This window comes from Epinephelus moara, chromosome 7, assembly GCF_006386435.1.
Source record: "Epinephelus moara isolate mb chromosome 7, YSFRI_EMoa_1.0, whole genome shotgun sequence".
Lineage (NCBI taxonomy): Eukaryota > Metazoa > Chordata > Actinopteri > Perciformes > Serranidae > Epinephelus > Epinephelus moara.
The window spans coordinates 24,940,212-24,955,082 of NC_065512.1; the positions used below are offsets into that span (position 1 = coordinate 24,940,212).

The following is a 14,871-nucleotide window of genomic DNA, read 5'->3' on the forward strand; positions in this document are numbered from 1 at the left end:
GCCGCCTCGCTCTCGCGGCTTTATCGCCGTCCACTTTTGTAATACGTCAGAGCAAGTCGGGATGAAGTCGGACACAAAACTAACCGGCATGCATTGTGCGCCGATCGCCGGTGATCGAATCTGCGCAGGACTGGCTCATCTCGAACGAACCGATTGTCAAATCGTCAAGTCAGTGAGTCAGTGAGTGAGCCCTTTATGCCCCCTTACCGTAGGTCAGCATCGATATGGACTTACGGTAAGGAAATTACCCACAGTTCATAGCGTTGTGACGTTAAATACAGGGGTTGCCCTCGGGACACCGGAAGTGTTGTAAAAAAAAAAACGAAAACACGGTCGGCAGATATGCAAACGGTAACGTTATGGAAGGAGAGCGAAAAAACAGATAGATAAACAATGAAACATTAACATGGATTTAAGATGGTACATAAACACACATGAAGTCAGAGGAATACCAGTGGTTATATTCCACACAATGAAGTCAGAGGAATACCAGTGGTTATATTCCACACACAAAGAATATATATCTATATATCTATAGGCCTATATATATGTGTATACATATATATATGTATATATATATATAGATAGATATATAGATATATATATATAGATCTATCTGTCTATCTGTCTATCTATCTATCTATAGATATATATAGATATATATTCTTTGTGTGTGGAATATATGCTGACAATAACCGATAAATGATCACGCCCAGAGCCGCATGAACAACATTTTGTAGAGAGGGGGATAAGTGCTGTCCCATTCCTATTTGTAGCATCCGGAGCCCTTTCAGACTCTCACACTCAATCACTTACAGCTGACGTCAGTTAAGTCAGTGAGGGTTCAGGGCTTGAGTCTTTAGGGGCCAGATTGGAATTGGGCCTAAACGGCCCCAGACTAGTCAAATTGTCACTCTCAAGTTGATGCCCGGTGAATATAGGAACGAAAAGATTTCGACCAATCAGAGCGCCGCATATTGCCCGCCCCGGTTCAGTTCCATTCAGTCAGAGGCAGTGCACTAACGCCCTCAGCCTCAAGCTAGATAAACCCTCTTCGCCCACACCTCTGGGTAGTCCTCAGTGATGACTTTATAGCCAATTCGAACAACACTGAAAAGGTAAAATGACGTGAGAAATGCAAAAATTGAGAGCTTTGAAAGCTTCTGTCTGTAAGCAGTTAGCTTGTGTCTGTTAGAGCTAGCTTCTATCTCATAGCAGTTAGCTTCTGTCTGTAAACAGTTAACTACAGTCTCATAGCAGTTAGCTTCTGTCTGTTAGCAGTTAACTACAGTCTCATAGCAGTTAGCTTCTGTCTGTTAGCAGTTAGCTTCTATTAGCGCCACCGTCGCCAAGTCCTTTTTTTTTTACGCCCTCTAGTGTGCTCACTTGTGTGTGTGTGTGTGTGTGTGTGTGTGTGTGTGCGCTCGCGCGCGCGCAACGGGGCCAAACTCCGCCGTGCGCTATACAGAGAGTAGAGAAAATAAAATTAGATAAAATTAACTTGACCTTCAAGGGGGGGGGGGGGGCACTGAAGTAAATAGCATTGGAGTCACCTGGTCAGCTGTCCTTGATACATTGCTGGTGAGAATTGTACCAAGGTAAGCAAATTGCAGACAGATTTACATTCAACTGTGTTATGAAACCATGTGCCCTGTCTGAATAACTAAAACACACTTATGATAAAAAGACTTTCTGTTTGATGAGTCTGCTGAATTTCTTTAAGAAAAAACAAGGCAATAAGAAGAGAGCAGTTCTAATAGGTGTCTTACTACACAAGAACATGATGAGGAATGCTAATGTAATGCACTTGTCTATGATCTATTATCTATTTCTGTATGAAATTGCATGAAAAAAGGATTTCTGTATTTTTTTAAGCAGATGATCAATACTACCATCAGATTGATGAAATTGATCTTGATCTGTGCCGTAAAACAAATATTGGGCGTCTATGGACGTATGTGGGGCTTAAGCCTATATGAGTATGTAAATGTATGCTCATGTCTTCTGTTTGCAACATATTGGCTTTTATGAAAAAAAAAAAAAAAGTGCTGCCGTGTCCACATATGTTCATGACCACGCACGAGTGTCCGGTGTAATGTTGAAGAGGTTGTTAAATATGTGAGGCTACTTTGTTCCTATACATTCTGACCTCTGCAAATCTTTACTGTGGTCCTGTGCGGCTACCGTATACGCGTGACAAATGAACAGGAAGTGAAGCTTGTTCTGTTTGAGAAAATAAACGAGGACAGCTGAGCAAGACAAAGATGAAAACAATGCAGAATAAAGATAGCCACGGCAATAAATATAGAACTGAAGAAAATTACAATAAAAATATGAAAGAATGTTTTAAAATATGTGTATATCTCTGAATTCAAAGAGCTGTAATTTGTGCAGAAATATGTAAAATTACCCACCAAATGTGCAAATGTTCACAATACAAACTAGACAAAGCAAAATATACGCATTATATGTAGGTAGATGTAAGGTATGTATGCATGCAAGTGATCATTCACAAGTATTTCTGCAAAAGCACAGATAAAATGTCTGACTGATTTGATCTGATATTCTAAATTGTCATGTTCTGTGTTTGGGTGAGTGCAGCTCATTTTTCATTGCTGTGATTAAGAAGCACCTGGCTTATCAGTGCAGGGTAAAATGCCATTGTTATGATCTTTCTATTTTCATTTGTGCTGTTCTGATCTCCCATTATCATTCACAGGGATGTCTATCACAACATTGAAGCTTTGGACCCAGAAAAACTCAATGTATTCCGCACCGTACGGGAAATCACAGGTGAGTAATGTCACTTGCACAGCATGAATCTCTGCACACGCATATGAATTAATAAACAAATAAAAAAATGAATAAAATGTTCTATATCATAATCCGTTCCCTTCCCCTTTTTATTGCCATATATGGTGTGCGCATATGTGATGTCTATGTGTGTATCAGCGTGTGTATTTGCTCAAGACTACCCCCCCCCCCCCCCCCCCCCCCCCCCCCCCCCCCCCCCCCCCCCCCCCCACCACCCACCCCACAACCACACANATGTCTATGTGTGTATCAGCGTGTGTATTTGCTCAAGACTACCCCCCCCACCCAACCCCCCACCCCCCCCGAGACTGTCCACACCAAGGACAGACATTGCAGCATAAGATGAATATCAGATGAGTCTTTCAATCTCCTCTGTCTCTCTGCTGCTTCTCCCTCGGGGAGTCCCTAGCCTTGAGTCCCACAGTCCCAGCTCTCCCTTCACGCACCATGAAGAAAAGATCCAGAACATGCGGTGCGCATCGTTAATCCTCCAGCTCCCTTATGCCACCGCCACTTCTGAGCGGCATGTATACTGTCATCCTTTCAGCCCCGACATTTGACAATGCCATCTGAAAGAAACCTTGTATCTCCGATGTGACACTCCCTCATGAAATGAGAAAATATTGCTGTTGAAATATTGTCTGTGACATTTTTGACTTATGAAGAGGGTTAACAAAAGCAGCAGCTTTATGAACCAGTGTCCCTCTTTTCCCATAGAAATACACATTCACTTTTTGTCTGGTGTAGAACTCTTACATTTGTTGCATTTTGGTAGTAAAAGGCACCTCTGGAATACATATCACAATACTTTTTTTACAAGTTATGGCAAGCAAATAAAATATTTGATGATAATTATTATTTAAATGTAATGTATGGAATAATAATTGAGCAAAATTAAGTGCCAGGATAAATGTAGTGGTAGTAGCTTGTGCTGTGTTTTCCAACCTGCTCACTTAAATTGCTTCATGCTTCTGTGGCGTCCCTCTGCACGATCTAAACGGGATTCAAAACAAACCACTCTGCTACAAAAAGCACTTGGTTTGTTGTTTTTCAAGAGCAAACAGAGTAGTTCAGGTGTGGCAGTGAGCCAATGACTGTAAAACTTCTGTTTCAAAAATGATCAGATTTTATTGACATCTTTAGTGTCGTCCTTTGGTGGAGAATAGTAACTGACCACAGAAGTCAATTAAAGCTAATACGTAGGCCTTTTTAAAGGTCAGACCCCCAAATCACATCCACTTGGTTTGGCTTTGCTTGTCTTTCTAACAAATTGCGATCCATTGGTCGACAATGCATTGATCCTTTTACCACAAGCACAAGTTAAAGACGAAAAACAGAAACAAAGAGAAGAGACAAGTGCAGAAGAAAAATCTACTCAGATGTAACAATCAATCAACAATATGACAAAACAAACTCAGAAATCTATAACACCCTGTAAGGGGTAAGACGCCACTGAATGTAAACTTGATTCACTATAAGAATGGCTGAGTGCGCAAAAAGTGCAGACAGAAGAGACTACCATTCGTCAGCATTCTCACTCATTACCTGCATAATTACCTGCTGTCTTAGTTAATCAAACATTCATTTCAGATTGCGAGTTAAAAACATTTTTTATTCTGCCTTTCAAAAAGGCAAACGAATCTGGCCCTGGGTGCATTTTTAAAGCAGGTATAACTTTTAAAAATCTGTATTCCCATGAAAATGCTAAGTGCAATCATTTATATTTATTTTAAATTTAAAAGATCAAAAACTTGACTTCCACTAGATGTTTTTTTCCTCTTGTGTTTAGTGATGGCAGTTTGAGAGCAGATGATGTGGACAAACCATTGGCCAAATGCCATGTAGTCAGAGATGTGTGTCGGCTCAACGTGTCATTTCTCGGAGCTGTCAAGAGAACGTGACTTCTGACAGAGACAGCCAACCTGCCTCTGTGACCCAGAGGTCATGACGAGCATTGCTCTGGCTTTCAAATGAGCTGTGTAGGAGGACAGCGCTCATCCTACACACCAGCACCCCCATCTCTCACTTCAGTTCTGTTCTTTTTTCTATCTTCCTTTCTTTCTGTCTTTGAGCGCTTCCCTTTTGTAGCATCTTCAAAGACATATCACCACTTCAGATTTCACCCAAAGAGTGGGCGAACTCACGCAATTTAGCATAAGTGGGTTTCTCAGTATTGTGGCTCAGAATGCAATCACCACAATTTAAGCACCCTTAACCTTTGCTTGTGAGCTCATGGCCTTCTTCTCTAAGTGGCTCCATGCTGTAATTTGCCTTGTGCATTGGTGTGCCACTGATGTGGCTCTCAGCAGAACATGAACCGCTGCTAGGTGATCTTTTCACTTTGCTATTTTTGCACAAGACCATTCATTGACAGAGGTGAGAAGAAAGCAAAGATACTGAGAGTAAGACAAGGCTAAATGTGTTTTTTTCCCCCTATCACACCTATTAACAGTACTAACACAAATCCCCCTTGGGTGACCATGTACCAGTGTTAGTATCTTCCATACATTAGGCTACTATGTGACACTCTGAGCATGAATCTTTCCATCAGTTGTGCTCTTTTGTGGAAACAAGATGAAGGCTTTAAATGTATTTATTTTTTCAAGCAGTTTTTTCTTGTCAACAAATCCCATGAAAAGACTAAAACTATCACTATTGTTAATCTTTCCATACCCCCAACCCAATCTGCTTCAGCCTCAAGCTCCTTCATTCCTACTCAAGATGTAGTGTAAATCCTTTTAAACAGATCACAAATATGGTGTTTGGTTTTTAAAAGAGGCTCAGTATTTCCCAAAACAGCTGGGTACTACAGCTTTTATCAAATGTTACTCAAAGAGCATTAAAGAGCAGACGTGAGGACTATTTTCAGATGGGGAGCATTTGGTTCACCAGTAAGTATTAAATGCATCTGGACAGTGTGTGTGGGATAACTAAAATGCGACTAGATTGCCAGTGTTCATTGTAAAGGCAGAATATGACACCCAGGGCGACGATGTGGCTCACTGATGTGTTTTTTTAGTAGTTTTTGGACAACAGTGGAGGTCTATTACACTGATAAATAAGGTAAATATCAGGCAATGCAGACAATGCTCGTTAGTAGAATTGTTGGTTTTGGTCTTTTCATTGGATTTATTTTCAATAAAAACAAGTATGGACTATCATTAGACTTTCTCTTTAACTCCAATACAGTATCTTTACAACTGAGCACAAAGAAGGATCCAAGATGCTTCATTATCACCATTATCCATCTTAGCCCCTCAACCCATTCAAAAATGTAACTTATATAATTAAGTCTCGATAGGTTAAGACGAAGTCCAACACATTCTCACTCCGACCTCGTCACATATCGATGTTTGGTCATGGACTTTCCACGTCCCCATACGACGTAAAAGGTACTTTGGGTACCTTGGTTGTTGACGTTCTGGTACACCGTGTCAAGGTCGCATGCATTGTCTTCTTTCAAAATACACTAATGTTTTCACAAGATTTTTACTGTTTAGACACTGTCTCTCCAAAATAAATGCACTACGTCAGTGCAACACCGCAAATTGATATTGTTTTCCCCCAACAACTAATGCATGTGGTTGGGTTTAGGCAAAAAAAGAACGTGGTTGGGTTTAGGAAAAAAACACAACAGGTTTTGGCTTTATAATCTTGCGGGACGCAAACACTGTTCTCCTGGGTGAAGATCGGTGTTTGTTGGACCCATCCACCACTCCTCCCATTCACTGTACTCGGACTTTCGCTGCCTTAACTTTCATTCTTGTCCCACTGCACTCCCCCTGACGCTGCCGATTGCCAATAAACTATAACGGCGACTGGCTGTGTATCATACCGGCGTTAAAGGATGCCGCAGGTCACTGCCCAAGTGCTGAATTTTGACGACTTTGGAGTGAGACCGAAATTCATTAAGATTAAATGTGAAAATCAAAAAACCTTATGACATATTAAGAAAACAGGCTACAGACACACTACAGCCCGTTTTACACTGCCAAAAGGCGCATTCTGTAAAAAACAAAAGTAGGCAGGCGGCATTTTGCCACACTCTCCGATTTTGTTTTTATACTGCCAATGCTGAAAAAAGACTGATTGGGCTTTCCTGCAAATTTGCACAATTCCTGTTTAAAAAGGGCTTACATTTCACTTCCCTCTGTGTGCTGTCAGTGCTCACCACATTGAAGCACTACAGAAAATTACTCTCAACATTCCCTCTTTTCTTTTTCTTTATTTAAAACATATGCAGCTGTAGATATAACAGACATCCACAACATTCACTTTCACGCCTTGAGGCATCTCATAAAGGCTCATACTGTAGTGTTAACCTGTGTGTTGATGACCATCAGTCATACATGTTCTGTACCTGGTCGGTCAAGGAACTCAAACTGGCAATTTTTGCTCATAGTCTCCTTTTGGGTTATCTTTTACTGAGCAGAGAAAAAATAAGTTATAAAAGTTTTATGGAAATGGAAATGTAACTCTTAACTCTAAATATTTACACTTGTAAGTCTTCCAAATGCACATGGTGTCCGCAGAGAATCTATACCTACCTTGCACATGCATAGCATATGTGTGCTGTTAGCCCAGTATTAAATTAGCACAGGCAGGTATGCAGCAGGCGGTAGCTTGTTACATTCATTAGGAAACACCCACATCCCCAAAAGAGCACTATGATGGAGCTGTGAGGGGCCTCAGCACTGCAGGTTTTGTCATTAAGACGATTAGTGCCGACACAATGCTAACGATTCTATAGCGCTGATGCCTCTGGGCTAAGAGGATCTTGGCATCCTGAACTATACACCATGAGGTCAGTGATAGTGGTGCAATAAACAACATGGACAAATAACAAAACTGATGTTAGCTTTTACAAACATTTTCATGCAATCAGTTTTTTTTGTTTGTTTTGCATTGTTTTCCATTTTGGAATATTTTAACAATGTTGATTTTTTTATTCTTTTCCCCCCACCTGTTTGGAAATAACTAATGTGCTCTTGCATGAGAAGAATAGTGTGAGGCTGTGTATCAAATTCAACCCAAATCCATTTGCATGAGCCCTGGTGTGTAGTTCCTCCCAATTACCTGTTTTTTCCCCCTCATTTCTTCATCAAACACTCTTAATAAGCATTTGCTCAGACTCTGCCGCTGCTCAGCTGGGATTGGCATAACAAACAAAATGATGTCCGCGGATTGATAAAGGTGCTGCTGAAGGTTATTGCTCTCTTGTCAACAAGGCATGAGCGGCCTTCTTCCCTGCAACTCCTCTTACCTCCCTCCACCATCCCTCCCTTTCTGGATAAACAAAGTTATGCATCCCATGGGGAGAAACACACACTTTAATATAATGGAGTCGAAAACTGTTCATTGATTGGAGAATGCATCACGCTGCCCATCACACCCACATGGTTTTTCTCACCGTCCACCACCACCTCCTCCTTCGTCAAAAAGCCAATACAGCAGCAGTTTGTGTGTTTTTCTTTGTCGTTATAGTTACCTGGACTTCCCTTGCCTCCCCCATCTTCCTCCTCACCTCTACCCCTTTTCCCTCTGTGCCTTCCTCCATGGTCTCATAGCGTCATCCAACCATTTTGTTTGTCCTCTGGTGTTGGCTTGGGGATTGTACCCCCCTACCGTTTCTCTACTAAATATTTCAGATATCTGAATCCATTATTGAAAATCCTAAATGAGCCACGGCCATCCTCTCAGCTATTCATTTAATCTTCTAAATGATTCAACAGCAGCGAGGCAGATAAAGGGAATGCAAAAAAATAATTGATATATCAAACTTTACACTCGTCATAGCTGGCACCAAACTCCTCTGTGGAGTTGCTGTGCCTATAACGTTTTTCTGGCTTAGAAGTGCTTGGCTGCTTTCAGATGAGACTCAGGTGGTGTGGTTACTGTGGTCCTGGAATGTTGCTAATTCCAGTGAGATGCCAACTCTCCCTACTCATTTTATTCTTGTCACTGTGTGAAATGGAGGATTTGATAGACAGCTGATATTAGTCTGTCAGTACTGGTGACTCATTACAGTATAACCCATGTGCCTGTGTGTGTGTGTGTGTGTGTGTGTGTGTGTGTGTGTGTGTGTGTGTGTGTGTGTGTGTGTGTGTCCATTTAGGCTTTCTGAACATCCAGTCCTGGCCTGACAACATGACAGATCTGAGTGTGTTCTCCAACCTGGTAACTATTGGGGGAAGAGCGCTGTACAGGTACACACCTGAGAACACAATAGCTTTGCTGTTATTAGATTTTTTTACACTGTGATTGGAATTTATATTATAGCTATGTCACTACCTGTAAAAGAGCTCAGTGCAATGGAAGGAAAGGCAAGCTGATGATAAATATTATGGGTTTAGTTTTATTTTGTAGTGGGAAAAAAAGCAAAACATCAGTTTTCTCTGAAACAAGAGCTCTTTGGGAATTAAAAAGAGTTAATTCAGTGGTGTTTGGATTTGTCACATGTATTTAACTTTTCCTAAATTGATGACAGTGTAATAAGAATTGTTCTTTCAAATGTTGTCACCTAGTAAAACAGGTATGCTTTTTAAAATTGGAATCTCTTTTTTTGAGAGAGACCTATGTACAAAAACAACATACACAGTGCAAATATAGACAGATGCACAATATACACATTTACTCTTAAGAAAAGCAATTACAAGAGTGAGTGGAAGTAAATAGGTACTACCTTTTAAAATGTGCAAATTGATTAAGAGAATCTAACTTTTTGGAGGGCATTTGATTTGTATGCAGCGTAGTATTTGAAACCATGTTTTCCAAGTTCAGTGTGAACATGAGGTACAGCTAATGTCAAGACATTGGAAGTACTATGTTTAAATTCTGAAATGTGCCTTTTAAACAAATACTGTTTACCTTCTGCACCAATCTGTATTGTGTATATCCTTCCAATTCAGTTGCAGGAATAAATGTTGGCATTGTGCTTTTTTCAAATGTAACATTTGTATGTTAAAGTGGATGTGTTGAAACTTTCTGTAAGTTTCAACAGTGCTGTGGTTAGGGTTAGGTATTAAAACCAGGTTGGTTATGGTTAGGAAAAGGCAGTGGTTTGGCTTAAAGTACCCCATTTTGGTGGCACAATCACAGCTGGAAATGCAGTGATGTCTTGCTAAAAACAACATTTCTTGGTCTCAAACAATGGTCAAATTTCTTGGACCATGTTTATCCATTAATTTTAATTAATTAATTTTGAATGTGACTGAACAGTGCCTCTGGCTCATAGCTAAAATAATGCTTTTTTGTCCATGGTAGCAAATTGGCTAGCCAGTGACAAGTAAGAGCTGTTGATATTATGGTTTGTCTATCTTGAGTAGCCTACTTGTACTTCTAATCAAAGATACATGTAGTCTCATGTACAGCAGAATCATAGATACAGGCATGAAGGGATGAGCGCCAACTAAAGAACCAAATTTACGGTCATGATTAGAATTTCTTAAGACAAGATAGGAGGTCTGAGATAGGATAAGACACAACTATGAGTTTAGGAATTGCTTCTGTAATAGGTAGATAGGATTTTTCCTATCTTTTGAAATCAGGCTAATTAATTAGGATATTTTTCTGTAATGACGCCCCATTTTTAAAAAAAAAATTGATTGTACAGTACCAACATGCTACTATAGGGTAGGGGTGTAACGATACATCGATCCACATCGATCCACATCGATACATCGATTCATTGATTAACGATCCGATTACATCAATGCAAAATGAAAACATCGATCCATATCGTCATCTTAAAGATACACATTTATTTTGAAATTCACATAGCACGTCTGTGTCACCATTTCTGGGTAAGCGCGCCTCCGCTCAAACAACAAACAGAGCTCAGAAATAAAATGGTCAAATCATATTCTAGTTGTTTTTGTGAGTTGATGTAAATGATTGTGTGATTGTGGGCATATGATATTGCGTCATATCGATCGCAGGCTCCTAAATCGAATCAAATCAAATCGTATCGTCATCCAAACAAATCGATATAATATCGTATCGTGATGAAGCTGGTGATTTACACTCCTACTCTAGGGTATAGGGCAGAGGGTGTGACATGTATGGAGATAGATTTGTTTCATAATTATGTGTGTGAACAGATCAACAATCTGTGTGTAAATGTGTAATCTGTAAATATATAACACCTTCCACAAATACAAAAAAAGATTTGTAAACTCACAAAAATATTTTGCAAGTATAAAATGGATCTGCAAATACACAAACAAATTCCACAAATAAAAGAAATATCTGTGAATACATTAAATTCATTTGCAAATAAATTAAAAGCATTTGTGAATATCTTCCTAACATTTACAACTTTGGAACAGGCATTTGTGAACTCAGTTTATATTTGTGAATCGAAAAAACATTTGTGGATCTCAGTTCTACGCGTGTGGATTTGCTTTTTACACGCACAGAGTTTTGAAACAAACTTTCTGCCGGTCCGAACGAAAATGCATGTGTATCACTCGGCCATCTTTGGATAGCATTAGATCACCCAGCTGATGACGTCATGTCCGCATGTCAAAGTAAGAGCACGCAGTCTTTCTATGAGCTGTTAGTTAGTTACATTGTTTCAGTGAGGTTACGTTAACTGTTGTAAGATATGACAAGTGGCAACACCCTGGTTAAGGTCTTTGATAGAACAGCTGTTGGTGTTGGTAGCTCTTTTGTTAAGAAATGTCATATTGTAGTTTTATTGTTCATTGTTGATATGTAGATTGTGCTAAGCTAATGTTAGCTACTGAAACGGCATCTGTTAGACCGGCAGAAAGTTTGTTTCAACAATAAAAACTGAGTTCACAAATGCCTGTTCCAAAGTTGTACATTTTAGGAAGATATTCACAAATGCTTTTCATATATTTGCAAATTAATTTAATGTATTCACAGATATTTTTTTTATTTGTGGAATTTGTTTGTGTATTTGCAGATCCGTTTTATACTTGCAAAATATTTTTGTGAGTTTACAAATCTTTTTTTGTATTTGTGGAAGGTGTTATATATTTACAGATTACACATTTACACACAGATTGTCGATCTGTTCACACATATAATTATGAAACAAATCTATCTCCATGGACATGCTGTGAAAATTCCATTGTTAAACACTATACTCAAAACAAGAAAGAAGATTGAGGAGAGTGGTGTCCTCCCAAGTTCCTTAAAAGAGTGTCTAGCAGCAATATGTAGGTAGCTTGGTTTATTTAAATCATTTGAATGCAAATTAAAAGCAAATGTGCTTTGGTTATGTTTCTGCGGTCAGTAGGTAAGTCAGTCAGTAAGAAACATAGCCCGAAAACCCTTTTTGTGATGCTTTTGTTTTGACATTTAAGAAGCCAACTTAGTTGTTTTAACCCAGCTGATAGAACATAATTATTTATCATTTCACTTTCAGTGATTTTCCCAAAGGTGCTCTAAAATTTGTTGTGACATTTGGATAGAAACGTAGTGAGTGTCTGCACGGCTGATGGCGTAGTGCGGACTGTGGGATGTGGTGCTTCTTTGTGTGTGTGTGTGCGTGTGTATGAATGTGCGCATGAAGATGTGTGTGCGTGCACTTGTGTGTCATCCACCTGCAAATGGAAACAGCAGGCTGCAGTACAAATTACAGCCTGCCACCCACCCTTATCCCATGCTTGATCCTGCATACTCTCTGTCTATCTGATGGCTCTGACACCCCACTGGCCTCCTGTCATTTTTAAATGGTGCAAGCGGGGCGCATGAGGAAGGGTGGGGGCATCGAAGAATAAAAGAAAGAAAGAGAGGCTTGAAGGTGGAATGATAAAAAAAAAAAAAAAAAAAATCTGTTGAAGACGCGTTGTTGTGGCAGTGTAGCAAAATGTGTCAACAAAGACAAGAATATAAAATCTGAATTAAGCACACGCTGTGTATTGACTGAAGTCTAACAACACTAGAGTATAAAACCTTCTATATAGAACATTTTTAATAATAGACACACTTTGTGACACTGTGGTATAATAATTATACACAAACAAGACCATGCTGGAGATAACTTGTAGTCTTTATCTTACAAGTGAAATGTTGCTCCTTGTTTACACACTAAAATGAAAGTGTCTTTTCTCTGTAGATTTACTTTTACATACTAAAAATGTGTTGTCCACTTAACAGTTGTGCCCTTTTGAATGTTCTGTTTGAATTTAGTGCGACTAAATATTTCTATCCAAATCTCACTCAGTGACTCACAGTGTAAAGTGCAACACAAAGGCAGATTATTTAGATCAGCTGTAGATCATACTAAGGTAGACGTTATGTGAAAACATGTACTTTAAATTATCCTCCTGAGACCCCAGCTTCTGTTTGGTACGCATTTTAAATGTCTCTGAGCAATTTGGGAAAGTAGAACCTGTTAAGATTAAAAGACTTGGCAATGTCTTTGAAAAGTTACACCTTATTACAGCCCCAAGGCGATAATTTAGTCCTACTGTCTTCAAATGAGCACTTCCAAGCTTGTTATTGTTGCCTCAATTAGTCAGATTTGTTGCCATATCAAATTGCAGACATTATTTTGTCTTAAGTTTAAGTTTCAACCATAAGATTTGATCAGGTTTTGTACCTTGTCCACTTTTGTGTCAGGATTGACTCTAGACTGAGCATAAAAGTGTCCACAAACGAGGACAACAGGTCTAAGCTAAGCAGAATGAAGCATAAGGTGCAGGAAACCCATAATGCGATGTCCTCATGTGAGGACGCAGGGTCTCAGGAGGTTAAACCTAATTATTTTGATCTGACTTTATATGAAAAGTGTGAAAATATATGACAGATTTCAGCTGAATTCAGGAGTGAATTGCCGTATACACTTTAAGAAGAGGGAAAACAATGCCATTCTGTCTATATGTGTTTTGTTTTTTAACTGGGCATATGCTTTCTATTTATGTATCATTTACAATTCAAAGGAGTATATTCTGGAACTTAATTACGCCACCTGACCAAGCTGCTGTCAAATGCAAGCTGTACTTTTCAAGTGCAAAGTACCGAACAACATAAACAAAAAAGCTCCATGTGCCATATGTCTGTTGCTAAAGTACTGTGTTGCACTAATCCTGTCCCTTATGAATTGCAGTACATTCTTCTGCAGCTACTCTTGTTTTAAATTTAGTTGAAAAGTTGACTGCTTATCAAGACTTGTCAAGTTTGAGTGTCAGATGCATGTGTAAGGATCTGATACTAGTTGTCAGTATTGATGTTTTTATTATGTAACCATGAACACAATGTCTGCTCAACCTTTACAGCATGGTTTAAGTTTTAGGTCTGTTTGAGAATAGTTTATTTCACTAAGCATGACATTTTCCTTAAAATGAAAGTCTGCATATGAACATTATCTTCTTTTCTTTCCATTTTTTCCCCTGTCCCTCTTCTTGTCATTTCCACTCTCCCTATCTGGCCCTCTCCTCATCTCACCTCCACCCATTCTTCCCTCTCAGCGGGATCTCCCTGCTGGTGTTGAAGCAGCAGGGCATCTCATCACTGCAACTCCAGTCCCTGAAAGAGATCAGCGCTGGGAATGTCCACATCGCAGAGAACAGCCAGCTTTGCTACTACAACACCGTCAACTGGACAAGATTGTTCCGTGCTGCAAACCAGAAGGTTCTGGTCCGCAACAACCAAAGCCCACAGAAGTGCAGTAAGTTCATACTGAAACCATCACAAACATCAAAAAGTACCTGTACCAAAGCAAAAGTGGAGGTCAATCAAAATAGTTTGCTGTGCTTCGCCATGGCACAGGAGACTATGGCTGCCTCAACTAAGAATATTCCTAGTCAGCCAATAGTCATCATTTAGGGCCATCAGTCGATTAGTTACCCACATGTTTGCAATATTAATTCAAATATTAAATTATATATTTTGGGCGGGGCAACACAATGGTTTGAGTTGAAGGTCTGAGAAAGAATAGTTTCAGTAACATTGTGAACACTGTGCTACATTACAGAGAAATACAAAACCGTACTAATGAACCTTCATTAATATAGGCCTATATTTTATCTACAAGTGCACGTCACACACTGAGCGAGCCGCCTGTTAATGACGCTGTTGGCAAAG

General features: G+C 39.5%; 1 protein-coding gene across 2 annotated transcripts in view; it reads left to right on the top strand.

Annotated features, from left to right (window-relative positions):
* The window catches only part of erbb4b (erb-b2 receptor tyrosine kinase 4b), a 476,392-nt gene that overhangs the window by 317,638 nt on the left and 143,883 nt on the right, over positions 1-14,871 (top strand). For both annotated transcript variants that reach the window (XM_050048517.1, XM_050048518.1), the window contains exons 10-12: positions 2,720-2,793; positions 8,930-9,020; positions 14,256-14,455. In XM_050048517.1, coding sequence (XP_049904474.1) covers positions 2,720-2,793; positions 8,930-9,020; positions 14,256-14,455 — 365 coding nt within the window. The remainder of the gene's footprint in view (positions 1-2,719; positions 2,794-8,929; positions 9,021-14,255; positions 14,456-14,871) is intronic.